The sequence below is a fragment of the Anas platyrhynchos genome, chromosome 1 (genome assembly GCF_047663525.1).
Source record: "Anas platyrhynchos isolate ZD024472 breed Pekin duck chromosome 1, IASCAAS_PekinDuck_T2T, whole genome shotgun sequence".
In the NCBI taxonomy this organism is placed as follows: domain Eukaryota; kingdom Metazoa; phylum Chordata; class Aves; order Anseriformes; family Anatidae; genus Anas; species Anas platyrhynchos.
The window spans coordinates 108061138-108083257 of record NC_092587.1 but is presented as its reverse complement, the minus strand read 5'-3'; the positions used below and the strand labels follow the sequence as shown (position 1 = coordinate 108083257).

At 45.6% G+C, this 22120-nt stretch overlaps 1 protein-coding gene across 4 annotated transcripts in view; it reads left to right on the top strand.

Annotated features, from left to right (window-relative positions):
• The first annotated feature begins 11692 nt into the window (after window positions 1-11692).
• The window catches only part of APP (amyloid beta precursor protein), a 213010-nt gene continuing 202582 nt past the window's right edge, over window positions 11693-22120 (top strand). For 2 of the 4 annotated variants that reach the window (XM_038187849.2, XM_038187846.2), the window contains exon 1: window positions 11693-11893. In XM_038187849.2, coding sequence (XP_038043777.1) covers window positions 11834-11893 — 60 coding nt within the window. In that variant the 5' untranslated portion in view covers window positions 11693-11833. The remainder of the gene's footprint in view (window positions 11894-22120) is intronic. The other 2 variants (XM_038187842.2, XM_038187834.2) reach the window with 1 other exon arrangement.

Below are 22120 nucleotides of genomic sequence, written 5' to 3'. Positions count from 1 at the left end.
GTTTTTTTAATTATTTTTATTTATTATTTGAGATTTTGGAAACTGAGCATCATTATTTATGCCTGCTTATTATTTTCAATATGTTTAGGTTTATAGCAATGGTATAGCACATATACTGTATACTTATTATGATATAAATATTTGCCCATTATGTTTTGAGATGCTGCTATTTTCTGTATAGCTTTTCATTAATTTTCTCTATGATAAGAATTTATCCTGTCTCTGAAAACTGACTTTGAGTGAGGTTTCCTGAATGTATTATATGCCAAATTCAGAGCAAATGACAGAGATATTTGACACTTCAGCTATGCTGTGTAACCCTCTGCCTCTTTTTAAAAAACGTGGTGAGTGGTTATGTTTACCTAAATTGAAAAATAATTGAGGATCCATTCAGGTCAATGAATGTGCAAGTAAAATAAGTCAGGTGGTATATTTGGAATAACCTGGGTGATTTCAGCAACATTTCTCACATTTTCAAAAGTCCCTTTAAAAGAAATAATGTCAACTTCACACAAATCACTGTTGAAAGCAGGACTAAGCAAGCTTTAACTGGATATTAGCTTTTACGATTTGATCTGATTCACTCTGTGATTATATAGTGCAGTGGCTCACAGTTGGCTGAATTGAGAGTCAGTTCCCAGGGCGGTCCTTCTTTTGTGTGCAAAGATAAGTTTTCATATGCAGGTGTCAGAGCCCGTTCTCTCTGCTGCACTGTGTTGATGTTTTGAAAAACTGGATGGTTCTTCAAATGTCTAACATGACACTGATCCTCTTTAACGCTGTGTATTTCCCTGCTATTATAAGGGCAGCCCTATCGCTTTCAGTGCTTCACTAGTAGCTCATTAAAAAAAAAAAGCAAGGAATAATGTCAGCATCTCTGTTGTGATGAATGTTTTGACATTCACACCTCTGCTGATGGGTGCCTGAATAAACAAGCTATGTGAGCCACACAGGTGCGGGGTGCCTGGGACCCTGCCCTAGCCCGAAGGCTCAAGGCTCCTGCTCCACCGAGCGCCAAGGTGGAAGGGAGGGCGCGTACAAGCCTCTGCAGTCAGCACGATCGGGTGGTGATGCTGGATCCGGGTGTTGGCAGCTGGTGAGAGGAGCCTTGCTTTATTCTGCCAGTACACAAAGTCTGGTTTTGTGGCTGTTTTCAGTGGAACCAATGTTGTCTGCTCCAGTGGATGCCATTCAAAAATCCTGCTGTGGGGGAAGGAAATTTCACCTACTCTCCTACTCTCAGCATGTTTTGGAGTCTCTGCTCTAAGACAGGGAATTATATGCTTTTTTTTTTTTTTTTTTTTTTTTTTTTTTTTTTTTTTTGGTAAAGAAATAAGGCAGATGTATGTCAAATCAACATGAACAAATATTTTAAAATCCTTTTGCTGAAAGAAACTTCAGGGTGATTACAAAACACAGAGGATCTAAGGATGGCATTATTCTTGTATACAGAACAGTCTGCAGCTCTTCATTGCAATTCCACCCCCCCACATCCTTCAACACAAAACCATCCATTACAAAGCTACTGCAGTCATTGATTTATGTGCTTGTGATCAAACTTCCCTGCTTCTGATACTGTGAGCATTTTATAAAAGATGCCTGCAATTCCTAGATGGACTCAACGTGTCTGTTCCTGTGCTGTTGTGCAGCTGCTTTATTATGCTCCTGGCTTCTCATCAGTGATTTCAGTCTTAGTACAAGGCTCTACAGAAATGAATCTCTTGGAAGAGCTCATTTATATTTTGATGATTACCTCATCTGCATAGCTGCACTGTGTACTATGCTCTGTGATAACTGTCCATGATACCAAAACCCCGGTAGCTATGCTACAGCTAATTTTCAAGGCATCGTGAGATGATATTGGTCCTTGCCCCAGAGCAGTATCAACTGTCTCACTGAGCAGTCTGATTTGTACTATCCCATGTGTGCCTGTTAGCCTAGACTTGTGATTTGGGGCACCAGGTAAAACATGAGAAGATGTCTCATGTTCTGTAGCCTCATGCACAGTTATGAAGAGGACACTGAGCCCACTGGTCTGGCACATGTGAATTACAGCTGTGTGGAGGGTTCATAACAGGACCCAGCAAAGGAAATCATAATTTAAGGCTTCCTCCTCTTCCACATTGTTATAAATGAAGTCTCAACTCAATCTGAATTTAGTAATATTTATAAAAGAAATATTTATAAAAGGTATAAAAAGCAAGTAAACAGCACTCGGTGTGCAGGGAGTCTACGCTCCACCGACACGCACACACGAACATCAAACATTCTAAATATACAGAACATTGCTTTACATAATAACCCAAGTATGCCTCTACATACGTACAATCAGGTAAAGGTAACAAACAATCCTTTAAGTTCCATGACTTAACAGTCTCCATTTTCCACTCCTTTTCTTGACTACAAACAAGTCTCCATTTTCCATTCCTTTTGAACAATATGTCTTGCTTTAATCACAGAATCACAGAATCACAGAATTTCTAGGTTGGAAGAGACCTCAAGATCATCGAGTCCAACCTCTAACCTAACACTAACAGTCCCCACTAAACCATATCCCTAAGCTCTACATCTAAACGTCTTTTGAAGACTTCCAGGGATGGTGACTCCACCACCTCCCTGGGCAGCCCGTTCCAGTGCCTCACAACCGTTTCAGTAAAGAAGTTCTTCCTAACATCTAACCTAAAACTCCCCTGGCATAACTTTAGCCCATTCCCCCTCGTCCTGTCACCAGGCACATGGGAGAACAGGCCAACCCCCACCTCGCTACAGCCTCCTTTAATGTAGTTATACAGAGCAATAAGGTCACCCCTGAGCCTCCTCTTCTCTAGGCTGAACAAGCCCAGCTCTTTCAGCCGCTCCTCATAGGACTTGCTCTCCAGGCCCCTCACCAGCTTCGTCGCCCTTCTTTGGACCCGCTCAAGCACCTCGATGTCCTTCTTGTAGCGAGGGGCCCAAAACTGAACACAGTATTCGAGGTGCGGCCTCACCAGAGCCGAGTACAGGGGGACGATCACCTCCCTAGCCCTGCCGGTCACACTGTTTCTGATACAAGCCAGGATGCCGTTGGCCTTCTTGGCCACCTGAGCACACTGCTGGCTCATATTCAGCCGACTGTCCACCATCACTCCCAGGTCCTTCTCTGCCTGGCAGCTCTCCAACCATTCCTCTCCCAGCCTGTAGTTCTGCTTGGGGTTATTGCGCCCCAGGTGCAGGACCCGGCACTTGGCCTTGTTGAACTTCATACAGTTGACCTCAGCCCATCGGTGCAGCCTATCCAGATCCTCCTGCAGAGCCTTCCTACCCTCGAGCAGATCGACACACGCACCTAGCTTGGTGTCATCTGCAAACTTACTGAGGGTGCACTCAATGCCGTCATCCAGATCATTGATGAAGATGTTAAAGAGGACCGGCCCCAGCACCGAGCCCTGGGGGACGCCACTAAGTTGTCAAGCAACTCGGCCTTCAGGCCTTATGTATCCTGTTCTTCTCGGATCGAAGAAAAGCATATCCACCTCCTTTTCAAGGCCAATAGGCCTGGGTCAAAAGGCACGTCCAGGTCAACAGGGGGAGTAACAGCAGAGGCTTTCGATGGCTGTAGCGGTGGGGGGGCCCATGGTGTAGCAGAAGGAGCAGTAAAGGAGCCCGCAGCTCCCTCACTATCTGGCAAACCACACATTTCTGACTGTGGTCCCACATGGCTCTTTAAGGCCTCAGAGCCTGCTCGCCAGGTGCCAAGCAATCCCACTGCAACCTTGCTGTTTTTAGTTGCAGAGTCCCACACCTTGACCCCACACCTTGACCTCAATTTGGTCCCGTGTTTCAGCATCATAAGCTGTTTGATCGTTAATGAGGAGAATAAGCTGTAAGGTTACCAGGACGGTCTTTGTTCCTAAGGACGTATGATTCCCCATAATGCGCAACTGCTTACCAGCGAGAGGCAGTTGTGTGCACAGGTCCGCTTCTCTCAGCTCGAGATTCTCTCCAGCTCCAGTGCGCCTGTTTCCAGTGACTTTCTGTACGAGCTTCTCTGAGCATTTTGCTGAGTCTGGCCAAACCTATCTTCATGAGGCAATCAAAGTGCCTGTTCCCGTCCTGGTCTCCATTCTGCCAGCCTGTTCCTCTTCACTCTTTTTTCCTGCTTCTTCATTGATGACATAACTTCATCGTGTTGCTTTTTTTTTTTTTTATCTTGAGGGCAGGCTCCTCTCTTATACCCTTCTCCCCACAGCAGTCTTTTTCAAAACAACTTTTCATTGGTCAAACAACTTTGCATATAACAACAACAGCAAACACCCAGAAACTTCCATGACTTAACCGCTGGAGAACAAGCAACCCGAGACTGCACGGAGTCTCCTGAATCACCCTTCTCTGTTCCCTCTAAGCTCTCTTAAATTGCTGATGGTCTCATCATTAAGAGTCTGATGTTACTATCAACCATGGGCCTTTCTGCCCCCCATTACCACACTCCCAAATCTCCCCCTTCTTTATTAATATCAGCCATTTTCTCTACACGAATTACCACTCCATATATAACACACATTCTTACATTTTATTCTATAGAATACATTTATTTCTAGATGATGACCATAAGAGACATTACCAATCTCTGTAACATAGAAATATAAGAAGCCAACAAGAAGTAGTACTTTTAATTCAATGTTTCCTTTATTTTCAGGTCTACTACTTGGCTTGAATTGCAGATCTTGAGGAAAGAGCTACCAAACACTGGTAACAGGAATGAGGGGAGATTTCTTTTTTCTTTCACATTTGTTTCCACTTTAATTACAACCTCCCACATCTAGGCACTGCACAGGCTATTCCATGACGTTCTTTCCCAGGCTCCTAATATGAATTTACAAATGCTAGGAGAGTTACAGATGCAGTCTTTACCCCCAGCCTGCCCCTCCTCTGGTTCAGAAGCAGCACCACAATGCTGCTGCAGTGTGGCGCTGGGAATGCAAAGGTACTGGTGGTATTGTGGAGGATGGTGGCAATTGTCAGAGTGGAAGCCCCAGCTGCCTACACAGAGAGCGCCTGGAGCTACAGCACAGCCACCGTGATTTACAGCTCCACTTTCTGTCTCTCCAGCTGGGCCCACGGTCTTTCAGGTAACGCTTTCAGTCTTACAAATGGCTGCACAGGGAGGGAAGAGACAAACCTGTGGCACTTACACATCCAGCTGCTGCTGAAATCCCTACACATATATCCCTACTATCCCTAGGGGCAGTTCAGGAAAGGGTAAATGGTGTGGTGGGGCTTCCTATAAGCAAGCTGAGGAATGGGAAGCTGGTCTGCATTAAGTGGGGTCTGCTACTGTTCTTAAATGTATTGTTTTTATTTTCACCTTTACAAACTAGCTGGGACTTTGAAAATCAAGTTGAGCATTGTATTGCTATACACAGGTGGTAGGACGGGGCTTTGAGCATTGCAACCTGTTGTGTTAGCAGTTTGCTGCTATATTAGGATCTAAGACACTATGATAAAAGAATCAGAATAACAATGTATGTCTTAATTCTGTACAAAAGTGTTCAGTTAACTAAACTCAGAACCTAAGATATATTTTGTGTATATGTAGCTACATACATACGCCATCTGCTAAATTCCATTTCCATTTTTTATTTTAATTCCAAGACAGTTTTGAAAGAAACTTTTTACAAATAGCTCCCTGTGCCCAGCCAAAGACCTCTTTTTTTGTGCCCAGCCAAAGACCTCTTTTTTTTTATCTTGAGCTCCATTTCAGATGTACATGGAAAGCTTGTATGGCCAGGAAAAAGCCAATACAAAAATACTAATATCTTTGTTTAATAACTTCACTGCATCCAAGTACAGGTGGTTGATTTATTGGCAGCACCCGTCTCTCGTGTACAAAGTTTGTAAAGGAAATACAGTGTCTATTGGTGTGTTCAATCACATAATATGGAAGAGGAAATAACAGGAGCCTAAAAGCTGAGAGGAGTGTTTGGGAACTTCTGGTGTTTGGGGAGGGTTGGACAGGTGGCAGATTTGGGCAAAGCTGCAGAAGAGCCAGGTCCTATGGAGGAGAACCTGACACGGACACATACAGAGATATGTGTCCATGGAGAGAGGGCAAAGCATGGGGGAGAAACAGGACAGGATTAAAAAAAAAAAAAAAAAAAAAAAGTAAATCTTGGAGAGAAAAAATGACTTAACTTCTGAATGCTGCTAAGAAAGCTTACTAGTGCAGTCAAAGACTGAGAGAAATTAAAGACATCCTGTTAGTTGACTCTATTTTTGTGAAATAATGATTTGGGACATTCCCACCACAAACTGCAGTGTTGTTTTTATCTGGGAAAATAAAACCATGGCAGAACAAGCTGACAAAAAGAGGCCAAGAGGACAGTAAGTATCTCATCTAGAAGCCTTTCTTACATGCAAAAAGCGCATCATAGAAATCAGTTGTAGGGGTGCGAATAGCCAAATGTCATTTGCATAGTTGCTCTGGAATTCCTGTGGAGTTAGATGCTCTCAAGGGCTTGCTTTAATCATTCAGAAATGCTTATTGTTCTCATGAACAATGCCAAACATGACTTGCCTGAAAATAAATATGCCTGTTGTATTGTAGGATGACTTTTTTGTTTATTGTGAGAATTGTGTTGGTATTGAGTTGTTTCCATATAGGATGGTGGGGAAAAACAACACCAGAGAGCCAGCACCTGCAATATTTTACTGGTAAATTGACCACACAAGGCATGAGGCCAAAAATATCTGGGAAGATTCAGTGTATACAGTAGGAAAAAAAAAAAAAAAAAAAAAAAAAAAGTTAAATCCAGATTCTGCTAGGAATATTTGCATTATGCAACATTATGTAATTGTGTAAACAAAATCAGGGAAACAGAATCAAATGAAGAAGCAGCCACTCCATCGGTTCTCTACTGACACCATAAGCGAGCAACAACAGCTCCTGTCAACAAAGGGAGAAGCCAAAACAACACCGTATTTGTTTGGTACAGAGCAATGTCCATATACGTTAGCATCCTAATCAGTGGAGCAATTACTGTTGTTCACATCTCCATTTCATTTCCTTGGCTGAGCACTCCTGGGATTTTGGACTGTGATCTCATTATTTGCTTGGCTCTGCCATTTGTATTGTGTACCTGCTCCAGCAGATATCATCAACTCCTAATACTTCTGTGCTATGCAGAACAATCATTTGCATTTGAGTAGGTCGCTATGGCTACTGGCTACCTAACTGTGTACTGCATCTGTACAAGCCAAAAACTGAAGGTGCTTTGCAGAATTCAGACAAGGATCAACTGTTCAGGCTTTGAAACCATATCCGCACCTATTGTTACTGCTAACAGCACGTATTTGTGTAGGCTTGATTAGGTACAATCTCTCTTCCTATTTTGGATTAATATTTAGAGGCTCTCTTTCTCAGGGCTGCCACCTGACTCCAAAGGGAAGATTGTCTCTAGAGGACACTTGTGTGACAGTGAGCGGATTAATTATACCTGCAGCAGTTCAAGGTGCAGCATAAAACCTAAAGGTTTTCCATTAAAATTAATTCCATGCTGTTAGAAAATACAACTTCCAGCTGGGGTTGTCTGAAACAAATCAGTAATTTGTGCTGTAGTAGTTTCCAGAGTGCAAAAGAGCTCCTTAACTGGGACCAGCACGGGAGGTGCCAGTTCAGTAGGATTCAGCTCCTTAACTTCCAAGGTTTGCCCAGAAATACTTCATGCTTTGTTCTGTTCCCTAGATGAATCACAAAGGTAGGGAAACAGCATTATCCACAGTAAAGAAAATGTGGAGACTGAAATGAAGCGACTCCAGAATGAGACAGTGAGTCAGCATCAAAGTCTGGACCAAAACTGAAGTCTGCCAACTTGGAGCCCTCTCCTCAGAGCTGAGAACAAATGAAGAAATCATCTCAGTGAAAGCACTGGCTGCAGCGTTATCCTAAAGGAATCTGACTGAGGAATCATCCTAAGATGAATAAAATACAGCTGAGACTGACGGCAGTAATTTTGTCTATGTTCATGAGGTAAATCTCCATGATGAGAAATTCAGTGAACATTGGCAAATTGCATGTATTCTATAAAACTTGCACATACTGGGAGACGTCTGGCAGTGTGTCCATGCCACAGGCTGGCTGCTCTCTCCTCAAGACTTATGTATGAGTCCTCCCATCAAAACTCTCTGCTACAAGATCCATGGGAGCATCAAGCGGAAGTTTATTGCTTAAAATTAATCAAAGAATGTTCTAAGTCTTGTAGTACAATTTTTGCTTCCCTCAGCAAACATGTTCACTTAACTATTGTTTTGGGAGGGGAGTTGGAGAATTTTGAAATTTCCCTATTTCCCCCATCCCAAAAGAACGGCCTGGTTTTGGTAACAAAGTGTATGTCCAACCCAGCAATGTGCTGCTCTGGTAAGTGTGGTACCAAAACAGAGGTGGAATCAAATATCCATTTACTTATTTGCCATTGTTAATTCATTAAGTTATGAAGCAGACTGTGGTGTTTTACTGTCTATTTACAGAATAATATCAGCATTTGTGGATAAGATCCACTTGATCCATGGGTGTTCAATAAGGAATTGTAAAGATGAACAATGTTTCCATTTACATCATATATTAAAAATAAATAGTTGTAAAATAATATTAGACACCATTTGCACAGAAAGATACAGAGGCAGAGCACAAAAGTGGCCAAAAAATGAAACTTGATATGCAAGCTTTGTCATCGCTTTGAGTGTTATCACACTAAGAGTGAATAACTCTGCTCAGCAGTTAAAGGGAAATCACATCTGGATGTAGTTTGCAATTATTTGCTCAAAACTTTTTATAAAATTCCAGTGTAACCCCTCTGATGCAGCCTGTGGTGCTTTCTTCTTTAGGGAGATGATATTCATTGTTTGTCCTGTTGTGAGGCAGTAGTGGTCTTCATAGTGCTCCATTTATGATGATTTCTGAGGTCTGGTAAGGCCAAATCTCAGTGCTAAGAAGACAAGTAGAGAAAGCAAGAGAAAAAGTGTATTAGTGTACTGTGTCTGGCTGGGATGGAGTTAACTTTCCCTGCAGCAGCCCATGTAGTGCTGTGCTCTGCTCCCGTAGGTACGACAGCCTTGGTATCACCCCAATGTTTTGTCTACTGTTGAGCAGAGATGTCACAGCATCCAGACTCTCTCCAAACCTCCCCAGAGCCAGTAGGTTGGGGGTGGGCAAGAGGTGGGGAGGGGACATTTTAGCTGACTAAAGCCACCCAAGGGATATTGCACAGTATGTGGTGTCACACTGAAATAAAAGGTGGGAAATGGGAAGGAGAGGGGGACTCCCATTATGAAGATGCCTGTCCTTCCAAACACCTGCTGTGTGTATTTGGGCCCTGCTTCCAGGCCGTGGTCGCACATCACTTGTTGATGGGAAGAATATTTTTTTCTCCCTGTGCTTCCACACAGCCTTTGCTTGTTTTTTCCTTCTTCATTTTCATTTTAATTAAATTATCCTTATCTCAACCAGTGAGCCTTTTTTTTCTTTCTAGCATACTTTCTTCTGCCCCTCTTCTTCTGTGGAGGGGGAGTGAGAGCACAGTTGTGGTGGAGCTTAGCAGCCCAACAAGGTAAAACCACCACAACTGGACCTTCTATACATATCCTGACAGAGGACATCCATGAGGAAGGAAGAGGGCTTGGCTGATCCAGTAAACCAGCAGTTGAAATACTGTTCGTTTTCAGCACTGGGAAGAAGTGTTTGCAAAGAACTACCAAGCCAACTTATAATAAAAGGGTTACACAAATCTATTTTGGTCTTCTATCCATCTGGAAGCTTTTTTTTTTTTTTTTTTTTTTTTTTTTTCAGAACTTGCAATCCTTCTGATTGCCTCCATTGTTTCTGGGAAGAATTGTTTTTGAACGACCTCCATCAGCTTTAGGAGGATGTTGCTTATTTGCAGCCATTGCACTGCCTTTCCAATGGCTGAGTTTAGAAGCCAACTGGTTTGCGACATGTGCATAGCAAATCCTCCCGTAACCCCTCAAAGCCATGTGATCGTTATCCTAACAAGCAGATAACAGTATTAAATTATTACAGCTAAGCCTGCCATTGTTGCTGTTTGACAAATTTTAATTTACAAGTTGTGTTGTGTCACGGGTGTATTTTCTAAAAGCACCTACTAATTACACTTTTTGGATATACTTCTCATCTGTATGTTGGGGGAAGGGAGGGGCCTTATCTGTTATCTGCCTGTCAGAGATCTCTCAAATTCACCAAGTGTGACTCAAGCAATTCCCCAAAGCCTTAGTACACTGTCAGTTCATTCATTTGCATTAGAAGATTCATATTTGCATGAGAATGGTCTTCTAAATGAAGAGCCTGACTATGGGGGTGAAAGGCTGTGGTGTTAAGGTGTCTTCCTGTACATTGCAGCCTGCCTGACCCCACAGTCCAGTTCTGTCTCACCCCATAAACATCCCTTTACATCTGGATGAAGCCTGGACTGAGCCTCAGTGAATTTCAGTTTTGACTTGAAAAGAACATGGGCACGAGAACAGCGCTGAGGACAATGCAGGCCAGGCTTCTGCCACCAAGCTGCATGCTGGGGAGATGCGGTGGGTCTGTGGGTTGTGGTCGTGGGGGCCTTGGTGAGAGCAGAGAGGCTGCCATGGTGTCAGCAGTTCAGATGGGACGGGTCAGGTTGTATCAAACTGAATTTTGATTGGGATAGCAGCCTACAACTCCACTAACACCCATTGTTAGCTCTCCTTACGGGTTTACTGTAGCAATTATTACCATACAATTGAGAAAATGAGAAAGTAAGTTTGCTTTGGCCTCTTGATTATAAGCCATCTGAAAAGACCCTAAATTTTCATTTTTTCCCTGTTCAGCCATCATAGACCCCAGTTCTGTCAGTTCTCCTGCATGCATTTTTTTTTCTCAATTTTACTCCCAGATTTCACATTCATCTTGCAATTAGCAGTGAGCAAAGCAATGCTGCAGTGGTCACTGCTGCCTCCCCAGGCGGATCAGCAGATTTAGGCCTGAAGCACGTGCTCTGGTGTTTTGGGTATGGGCTCTGTTTGGTGTTTATTTGCCACCTCAGTGTGGGTAATGACTAAGACCTCAGCGGGTATACAGCTAGGAGAAAAGGCAGAATTTGGAAGCTGTTAAATACCCTTCAAAGCTGTGGGGAGCTGGGGGTCGGACTCTTTTCAGAGATAGCTGGTGACAGGACTAGAGGGAATGGCCTCAAGCTGCGCCAGGGGAGGTTGAGGTTGGAAATGAGGAGACATTTCTCCTCAGAGGGAGCAGCCAGGCACTGGGACGGGTTGCCCAGGGAGGTGGTGGAGTCACCGTCCCTGGGGGTGTTCAAGGAGAGGCTGGACGTGGTGCTTGGGGACATGGGTGAGTGGGTGACGTTAGTGGTAGGGCATGGCTGGCCCAGATGGCCTTGGAGGGCTTTCCCAACCCCAATGCCTCTGTGACTTCAGCCTTTCTCCACACCCGTCTTTAGGTGGGCGCTGAGGCCTGAGCGCACTCCCCGCGGCGACGCGGCGGAGCCCGCGGCCCCGCACCCGCGGCCATGCCCCGAGCTCCGGGTGCCGCGGGGCCGGCCCTGCGCCGCCCGGCAGCCGCCGCTAGGGGTCTCCGCGGGGCGGGGCGGGCCGTGCCGGGCCGGGCCGGGCCGTGCCGAGCCGCGCCGCCCGCTCGGGGGCGGTCCGGGCCATCAGCTGACCGGCCCCGCCGCGGCGCTCGGCTGGTGCCGCCGCAGCTCAGTCGCTCTCCCCGGCAGCGGCGCCGCGGATTTACAGCCGGAGCCCAGCGCGCCCCGCCGGCCGGCCGCCCTGCCTCCTTCCCCCCCTGCCGGCCGCCGCGATGCTGCCCCACGCCGCCCTCCTGCTGCTGGCCGCCGCCGCCGCCGCCCGGGCCGTAGAGGTAAGCGGGGCGGGGGGCGGCCGAGCGGGGGCTGCCGAGCGGGGGCTGCCCTCCCTCCCCGCCGCCCGCCTGCGCCTCCCCGGGGCTTTGTCTGCCCGGAGCCGCCCCTGCGGCGGGGCGGGCGGGCGGGGGTCGCCGGCGCTTGCGGGGCGGGGGGCGAGGCGGTGGGGGCTCCATCCCCCGAACAATGGGGACGGGGATGGGGATGGGGACGGGGCCGCCGCTAACTTCGGCCGCCCGCCGGGGTCTCCGCGGGGACGGGCGGCGGCGGTGCCGCCCCCGGCGGGCGGGGGAGGACCGGGTGCGCCCCCCCCCGTCCCTTCCCCCGAGGGTTTCCTCGGCAAACTTTGCGGGGCCGCGCTGCGGGCGGTGCCTTCCCCCAGCCCTCCTCCCCCGGCACGGCAGGGGCTGCGGGGGAGGGCAGGGCAGGGCAGGGCAGCGCAGAGCAGCGCACACCCCCGCAGGTGTGCGGGTTGGTGGTGGTGGTGGTGGGGAGCTGCCCGCCGGGCTGGCCCCGGCACGGGGATGGGTTTGGGGAAGGGGCTGGGGTTGGGGTGCGTGGGGAGGGGTCGCCGCGCCCCCCGCCTGCTCCCCCCGGCCCCCGCGGGGCGGGTCTCCCTGCGGCGGGGCGGGCGGGGGCTGGGGCTGCGCGGCGGCGAGAAGATGGCGCCGCTGCAGTGCAGCACCGAGGCGCCGGCAGGCGAGCGGCGGCCGGGGAGCGCCGCCGGACCCCGGCCCTGCCCGGAGCCCCCTCGGCTCCCCGGGGGCGGCTCCGCTGCCTCCCCTTCCCCTCCGCCCCCTTCCCCCGGTTCCTCCGCTCAGCCCCCCGGTGCGGCGGGCAGGGCTCCCCCCCCCCCCGCTACCCTCCTCCTCCCTGAGGTGGAGGTGTTGGGGTCCCAGCCTGACAGGAGGGTGCCGGAGGAGCTCCTTTTATCCAAAAACCGGAGGCTGAAGCTGGGTGTTCACCCCCCGGCAGGGAGGCTTGTCCGGGGGGGACCTCGTGGGGACACGGCTTTGTCCCCCAAAAAGCCCCTCTCTTGCCCCGGGGCGTCACCCTGCCGGCGCTGGGAGCGAGGGGGTGTGAGGGGGCTGGGGCTTCACGGCTTCCAGATATCAAACTCGCCTGGGGTTTATCGGCTTGATAAAGCGACTGTGCGCTGCCTGCGTGTAGTAGAAGGAAATTTCTGGTTTGGGTGCTTAGCTGAAGCACAAATAAAGTGAAATAAAATAAAAAGCTTTACCATTTTTCTTCAGATAGAAATGCCCATCCCTCCGTGGTCAGATGCGTCTCTCTAGCCCTGGCCTTACACATACATAGGTGGATGAAAGTGCATGTACTGTAAAAGTGCTCGCAAGAAAACGGGCACGGATGTTGCATCAACACCATTCCACGCAGAGCCTGCCTTCAGAGACGTGTACGACCCCAGCCTTGCGGTGGTGCTTGCTTGAGCGGCATCCGGAGTTTCCAGAGGCGTCCTTTGCCTTGAAACAGTTGTTTAAATGAGCCCTGGTGTTCGCGCAGGAGCTTTCCATCTTGTTCTGGCATTTCATGCGAACGTTCGAGGCTTTGCGTCTTTCCCTTTTTTTAACGGGTGGCAGTGGGGTAGGTTTTCACATCTGGTCTTCTTGTGACTGGGCATTCCTTAGCCTTGATACTCCGAAGACCGACGTTTCGAACGACTGACTGCTTTTATAACACTAAAATATGTCATAATAGGAATTGCATGCGTGCATTTACTGCACTTGAATTGTCTTTGTGTACTAAAGTGTGAAATTTTGATGTTTGAATTAGATTCCCGTGAGATCTCATCTCTGAAATGAAACATTTTCCCTGCCATTTTAACAGAAGCTTTAGAAAGCAGCAAAAGATATATACGTGTTTTCAGACAGAGTGGTATAAGGAAGAGGGGAGGCAGGAACAAAATTAAAAACCTTGCTGTATTACACATGAAGAATTCCTTTCTAAAATTACAGGCAGACTAATATTTATGCATCTATAAAGGAAATGTTCCTCAGTGACGCTACAGCAATGTCATAGTTGCTTAGTATGTTGCTTCTTCCACTCAAGTGAATCATACATACGGAGGTTAGGAGATCCATTGGCCAAGAATTTGTGATATTGTCATCCTCTTGAGTAGTTATTTTTCCACTTAATCTCTTCCCCTGGAAATATAACAGACAGTCACTGTCTTTATGAATTTGAGTGAACAACCGTGGTTTATAAATGAACATTTCCTTTAGTTAGCACATTGAGGTTGCCCAGATCTGTCGTGCCTGTTCTGCTTGCAGCTGTAGGTATGTGTTCATGAGCAAGGCTCTTAGACCAGCAGACTGAAACCGAGTTATTAAGATATTGATATCATACAAGGAGGTCCTCAGAAAGTCAGTCCACAAGAATTACATTGCCTGACAGCTCTTCTAAAAACTGAGTAATGTTTGCAGGCCTTTCTTTTTTTCTGTCTTTTTAAATGAAGACCCAAAATATTTGTTTCTTCATTATTTCGTTTTTAAGCAGAGGTTCAGAAATTACTTTTGCAACATGGGAAATTGAAGGAAGCTTTTCTTTCGCCTTCGTGACAGAATTTCAGTTCTTCCTTTTGTTTCTATTCCCGAAGTCCTCTGGCCAAGATTTTCTGTTTGTTGAAGGATCCCTTTTGAACTTGCTATTTAAAATTCTGCTGTGTCGCAATAGGAGGCTGCGTGAATGGGAGAGGCAGGGCAAGCATTATGGCTTCTGGTGCATTGGCAGTCAAATGGACAAATTAGAGGAGGAAAAAAGGAGCTTCTCCCTCACTCCCCCGTTTGCCTTTTGTTTATGATTAATGAGCAGCAGACAATTGCGAGGCTTGCGTTCTCTTCAGATGTGTTTTCTGGGGAAAGAAGTGATAGCTATGGTACTTTTCATAGAGCACGTATGAAAAATATGAGGGAGGTGACAAGATCTTGGTATTTTTTTTATCCAAACACCTTCCAAACAAGCTGTTTGCGTGACAGATGCAAGTGATCTTTCTTAATCTGTTTTAATTAAGAGGTATTCTCAGTTATATGACAAATTTACGAGAAGTAGAGGTCAACTTCACGGCGGCTTTTCATGACTTTCTCTTGGCACGTGTTTAAAACGGTAAAGGATAAACAGCTTGTAAGTTGTGTGAAGAAAAGGTATGATGATTTTGTTAATTGGCAGTCCTTTTAATGCGGAAAGCTTGGCACAGTAGCTTCAGAGCACAGTTATTTCACCTAACTGCTTGGTGAAATGGCAGCTGTTTGTTGGGACGCCATCATTTTTCGGTGGCTCTGTAAAATAATTAACGCAAGCTTGTTGTGTAAGGAGAAAGGAACAAGAAATTAGGGCCACAGAGACCCTCAGGTCAAAGCAGGGCCTGCTGTGGAGGTTCAGCCAAGGCTGCCCAGGGCTTTCTCCAGGCTGCTTTTGGAGCTCCAAGGACAGAGCCTGGTCCACGGTTTGGTTGGTTCACCAGTTCTGGGTGGAGATGCGTCTCCAAGCTGTTGGTTGTTTATTTTGAAGGTGGTATCGCTAGACTTAGTTTATGGACTTGATCCTTGAATGAGTGTAATTTTGACATCTGTCACACCTTCCACATTCCTACATATATTTGCATATCTCGTGTAGGACATTAAAATCACCATGTGCACAGGTATGTGTACATACGTCACGCTTATCGGCTGTACTGAAGCAGTAGTTGCTTACAGATATTGTATATCCAGACAAAGAAGAGAGAGAGTTCTAGGCTGCCCCCGATAAAAGGAAATAAAAAGGGTTTATCTATGGTAATGCATTTGCTGAAGTTGTTAGGTGATCTATCCTGTGTGGTTTTAACACATAAGTCTAGAGCTGGGTGTTATTGGATTTAAATTCGGGGGATTTTGAAAAAAATCCTGTGGTGTAAGAAGATTAAAAGTAAAGCAAATTGAAAAAAATAATGAACGACTTTCTGTAGGCTCAGTTAACTGTTAGAGCATGCTCCTGTGCTGAGAGTTTACAAAAATCGCTGCCAGGCTGAGCATTGCCAAGAGCAGTGTTGGTAACAGGCGTGAACCTGGAGTAGTTCTGAGACACAGGGCCCTCGAGAAGTCAAAGTTTTGTTCAGGTTTATTATTATTATTATTATTATTTAAACAGAAGGTGGTCTGTCTGAAGAGCCCTTGTTCTCAAAACTTGGTCTGGAACCTGACTTTCCCTCAGAAATACCTACAGCTGATGTGTTGAAATGACATTTTCTAATCCTTTTGAACCACAGGAGAGTACGAACCAGTAATGCCCAGTGCATAACTTTGGTTTTCAGGTCTGAGTAAGTCAGTTGTCTGCCTTCAATTGTCATGTGATACCAGTTCTGGAATTTAAGTATATGCCTTTGTTTTTATTCATTTTGAGTAAAAAAGAAAACCTCTGGAAAACTGATTCTTAAATGTTGTGATCTGAAGATGCACCCAGTTCCCAAAAGTACCCACTTCTCCTTCTGAGGCGTATAAAAGAGGAAGAAGCTAAATGGGACTAGTGTTCAAGACGATCGAATCAGACAGCAGCCAGTCAGTATGCATGCACATAAAGCAGGGTTTAGCTCCCGGTGTAACAACGCTGCGAGCGCTGTGGCTTCTTCAGCTGAGAAGCAGGGCTTCTGGCCCCTGTGTTTTCACGCTGGTCTTTCCAGCAAGTTCAGGAGAACTTGGTCTGCTCTTGAGGGCTTCCTATTAGCGGGTAAGTGTGGGTTGTGCTGATTTAAGAGGCTTTCCAAGCGAAGCCAACGCTCTGGTCAACTGCTGGTCTTTCGTCGAGTGTGGGGCAGCCAAGCAGTGAACAGAGGGGCGCGTGAGCCGGCGCACTCCGTGGTTTTGTAATCTTTTCAGGTCTTTTCAGGCTGCAGCCCAACACCGCCGTCCGGCTGGCAGCAGACCTTGTTCGGGAGCCAGCTGCTTAAAGCCACTCTTTGTGCTTCCACCAGTGGTTTCTGCCCACTGAACTCAGCACTCGCTGACTGCTCTCTCCGATGGTTTTATGGTGCTGTGCTGCAGCAAACAAGCTGTGCATCTGTGTGTTTTTCTTTTTTTTTTTTTTCTTTTTTTTTTTTTGGTAGTTCTCTTCTGGCAAATGCTTCAGACACACCTGTGTCAGGAAATGGTCTCAAGCAGTCAAACTGGCCCAGCTCAAAGAACAGGCAGCTTCTCTGGGGAAAGAGTGCCAACTGCTGAAACCATGCTTGCTGAAGTTGAGGGAGAGGCTTTTAATTAAGGTGTTGGTCCCTTTGCCTACCTCCCCTCACCTGTGGCAGGACATGAGCAGTCTTTGCACACCTGACCCCTCTTTGGTTCCTGGTTGTTAGAAGTTGCCTTCAAGTCTCAGTGAAAGACAAAACACTCCAAGGAGCTGTGTTCAGGGATGGATGACTCCATTCAGCTCCTACTGACCCATTTTACACTAATCTAGATAGGAATTCCCTGTTCGCCCTGCTCTGGTTTGTCCTTCCCTAGAGTAGAGCTTATCTATTCAACCACAGCAGATAGCATGTGACAGGAATGGGGCAAAACTGGTTGTACCTGTTACTGAAAGCATTTTAAGATTGCTGCCTTTCAGAGCAGGCTATCAGCTTGATCCAGTTCAGCAGTGTCTGTTTTTTATGTAATTTCTGTTAAGAATCGCAATCTGTAAAACACAGGGCACGTCTACTAGGAGTTGAAGATGAGTGAGCAAAACCCTATATTGCATTTTGGAAACTCTATTAACTTTGGATTTTGATTCAATTTTTGAAACTACAAAACAAGAGTTTACACATACACAACTCCAATTTTTATTTGGTGCTAACAAATTTGAAATGCCTCATTAATTTACTTTTTTTTTCTTACAGTGAAGATGAGAATTGCCTCCTCATCCATCTCCAAAATTTAGAAATAGCATCCTTTTGACGCAGATGAAGAAAATGGAGATGGGAGGGCAGGATTTTGGAGTTGTTTCCAATCTCCTTGTCGTGCTATCGCATCATCTTTGTGCCTGCAGCAAGCATTCTCTAACCTCGTCAGCACATCTTGGAGTAGAGATGGCACATGCGGAAGCTTTGACTGTGTAAAATCAATTTTTTTCTCTAAATTTTGGGCCCTGCAAAGGACTTTTTTATTTCACCACCCATTTTCTCAGACACTATAATATGATTTTGAGACAAACAGCTAGCTTGAGTTGCTTTTCTTATGATTAGTTATGTAAATTTATTTGTAACTGGAGCTTGGCTGTGGATCTGGGATACGGAATGCTGAGCTCATCCAGCAGGCCTGTTGCACTCTGCTTTGTCATTATCCGAAAGGTAGCTTGAAAAACTTTGCTTCCCATGTTGTGTCTTAATATATGGGCTGAAGGCTTTTTGATGTGCTTTTTGATAAAGCTTTCATTTTGTTCATGTTTTCAGCTCCCCATAAACTTGAGTCATGGCTTCTAGTTTTTCTTTTTTTCTTTTTCTACACGGAAAAGGCTCATTTTTATTTAACTGCGAAGGAAAATTACTTAGTATTACTTAGGGGAACATAAACTGAATAAGAGAAGAAAACAGTTAAATGCTAAAAAAAAAAAGTAGTGGCTTTAAAATGACATTCAGTATTTTGGTAATTTTCCTTTATGTTCATATAAGCTTTGTGAATTTAATTGTAGTAATCGTTGATAGGTTATAGTTTGGATGATGAGTAGTTACAGTATAGGAGTTAGTGATTATTATTTATTTATTTTTTTTGCATGTGCATAGCATTAGTAAGCATCTAGACTTCCAAATATGGGGCAAGCTGTGGGGTTGTTTTAAAGCTTATTTGATATTCTTTGGTATACTTTGTCTGTCCTCATCCTGGTTATCTTAACTATGAAATTGAATAAAATTGCTGCTAATGACACATCTTTCAGCATCGCAATTCTGTCGCTGTTTCCTTTCACTGGTTCTGGCTTCAGTTCCATTAAATTTTGGAAGAATAATACTGACCTGAAGTTGCTTAACAAAACTATAAGACTGAGGATGTTGGAGCTCCCAGTTGTTCTTTCAGTGTTTTTAGCTTCTTGAATTTAACTGTGAGCAATTTGCAGATGAGGACTTCTCTAATCCAGGTGTCCAGAAGAAAGATCATGAGTATGTCAGCTTTACATTATAAAAAGAAAAAACAAACACAAAAACACTCAGAATTCACTGTTTGAATTTTATGCAAGAGCTTAACAATGAGACTTGGAAAAACTGAAATATCAGAGAGCAAATAACAGATCCAGGACAAATATGCATGTGAGTTTGAGATGGTTTGGAGGCAGCAACCAGAGCTGAGGGGCTGCGTTAAGCCCTTTTGCTAATTTGAGGGGTTTCCTTTTGGGCAGGAGATCTAAGACTGAAGGTTTTTTGGAAGAAAAACCTGGGAATGGCTGAGCTTTGAGAGAAGGTGTCATCTCCAATAAACAGCAGGGTGAAGTTGAGGCATTTTACTTGGAAATCAGTCAAAACTCTTTCTAGAAATGTATTTAAACGTGACTTCAGGTTTGTCAGACAGCTCTAGATCAGAGTTTGCGTTGTGATTATACGTGTAACTACCAAGCTCCTGCTGGAGTTTAACACCACTTCTGTGGGGAAATGCAATGGTTTGGATTTAATGCAGCGGCGGCTCGGCTGCAGGGTGAACTTTTACGGGTTTAGCATGGATTTGAAGAGTCCTTATGGGAGCATCAGTGTGTGGTTTTGGGGCTGCTGAGCCCGTCCCAGAAGAGATCCCATCCCGTCTTCTCCAAGGGAGGATCAGTGAGGAGAGGGCTGTGGCAGGAGCTGGCAGCTCCGAGGGACGGAGGCAGCCTCGTTTACTTACTTCATTAAAGCCCAGCGCTGGAGGTAAAACCCAATGAGAAAGACGATCTGTAATTTATCAGGAGGAAGATTGAATGGGGCCTTAATTGCCTCCACAAAGAGGAAATACCAGGCAAGGAAAGGCGCAGTGGCTCGCACTGTCTGGAAGGCATTCAAATAGGAAACCACGGACATGTTTTTAACAGTGTAGGCTTGTGGCAAACTGAGAAGGGAAATGCACTTTTTTTGCCTCCAGACACGAAGACTGTGTGACTGGTTTTCCAAAGGGGTAAATTCAGGGTGTTGGGCTGCATGGTGGCGAGCAGCAGATGAGAGGAGATGCTCTCCGTGTGGTGGGGCTTACATTGTGTACCCACCTGCAGATCCCCAAGGACTGCAGCAGTGTCCTGTTGTAGTTTGTTTTGGCTTGTGGACACCAGCATTGACTGCAAACACAGCATAACTTACTCGCTTATTGATTTTCGGAGATGAGTTTTGGTGTTTTTGGGGTACATATAAGTAAGCCTTAAACTTGATTTATTTTTTTAAGCCTGTAGAGCCAGCATTTTCTGAGAGTAACTGGGTTTGGATTTCAGAGACATTTGTGCTAATATTTACAGATCTACTTGAGTTGGAAGTGTCTGCTCTCCGTGTTAAATTATGATTTAAAAAAAAAAAAAGTGATATGTTAAGCTTTCTTACTTCTTTGACCAGCTTAGTTTCTGGTTTGTGCCTTTTCTTCCTGTTATCGGTCTGCTGAAACAGGAGATGCTGGAGGTGGGGCCAGATACTGGAAAGCTGGGTTGCTTTGGCACGTTTGCCACATTTGTTGATAGTGCACAACAAGTTTGGGGTTGGATCTGCTCGCAGTTGTCTTTTCCCCGTGCATTCGGGTCAGCTTCATGGTTCCCCTGAACACAAGGTTTAAAGAAAGAAGGAAACAACAACCTGTAGGTTATTTGCCATTGTGGATGGCCTGCATGGCTAGGAGTCCTTGTATGGAGTTCTTGTCTGTTAAATGCCTGAGCCTACAAAAGAAAAAACCTTGGGAGGATGATCACCAAATAATGTATCTTCTGAGTAATGCATCCTGAGTGTTGCAGTGAAAGCTGGGGCTGGTCTAAAAGGTTACATGTGCTTTTAGGGAATGCTGTGTTTAATCTGGGGTGCACGCTTTGTGATTGTCCATCAAATACTGATTTTTAATAAATTATTTGGGAATGATTTGGCAAAGAAAAACACTTAAAATTTAAGGAATGTGGCACATGGGGAGTCTCCAACTTAAATTCAAGTATTGTACCCTTGCTCAAAGACTGATTCATGTGAATTCTTGCCCTGTACAAAAGCACAGGTGAGGAGACCTGCCTGGCTTCCCTCCCTGGCAGAGCTCTGCGGGGCTGTGGCTGGTGTTGGCTGCTAGAGCCACCCCTCAGGGCTCCAAGGGGCTTGGGGTGCCTTCCAGACCCATGAAAACCCCTGCTCTTATTCACTGCATAGGCAATGAACTCTTCTAATTCTCACTGAGGTGTCCTCTCTGCCAGGTCCTTTTGGTGTTCAGCTGCTTTTGTCTTGCTCCAACAGTGAGGATTCCTGTTTCAGTAGAAACAACGCAGTATATAAGGTTGACCTCAAACAAAACAAAACAAAAAAAATCCCTGCTCTGTTCTTGCTCCAGCTATCTTACTTTGTGTCACTGGCATCCTAATGGAAAGACTGTTTTTAATCATGCTAGCAGCCAAAAAGCTGCTCTGCCTGAAGGGGATCTGCAAGGGAAGACAAATGGGCAGAGCCGTTTGCTGCTCTGTGCTGCACCTTGGGAAGACCAGACCGAGCTGTTTCCCTGAGCTGATGGGAAGAAGTATTACATGTTTTTGGTAAACTGGTGAATCTGTAGCAAGAATCAAGAGAATGAGTAGGGAGAAATTTAATCTTGGGGGCGTTAGCACTTCCTAATGAAAACGCCTGTAGATCTCTGGTTAACACATACCTTGAAGATTTTCAGTCTTTGAGCATTTTGCTTGAATTTGGAGTATATGCGGTAGGATACCAAGTCTAAGAAGACTAAACCAGAAGGCTAAACTAACAAGGCTAAACCAGATGGTACAGAAATCCAGAAGTTGTGTTTTTTTTGGAGTCAAAGTGAATAGAAAAGAAAGGGGCGATATTTTTAGCCACCTGTTCCCATGACTTCAGTCACATCGTAAAAAAGCACATAAAATTTCCTTGGGGAAGTGTCTTTGCGTCTTCAGTCCTATACAGCTGGGTCACTTATGGCACCTGAATTGGTATAAGAAGATGTGAAGTATCAAGAATAATAAAAGAAATGTAGAAGTGAAGTGGGTGAGCATCTACAGGGTTAACTTGAATATCAGCAAATTTCATGTACTGTGCTAGCGGTTTGTTTATCTGCTTAAAAACT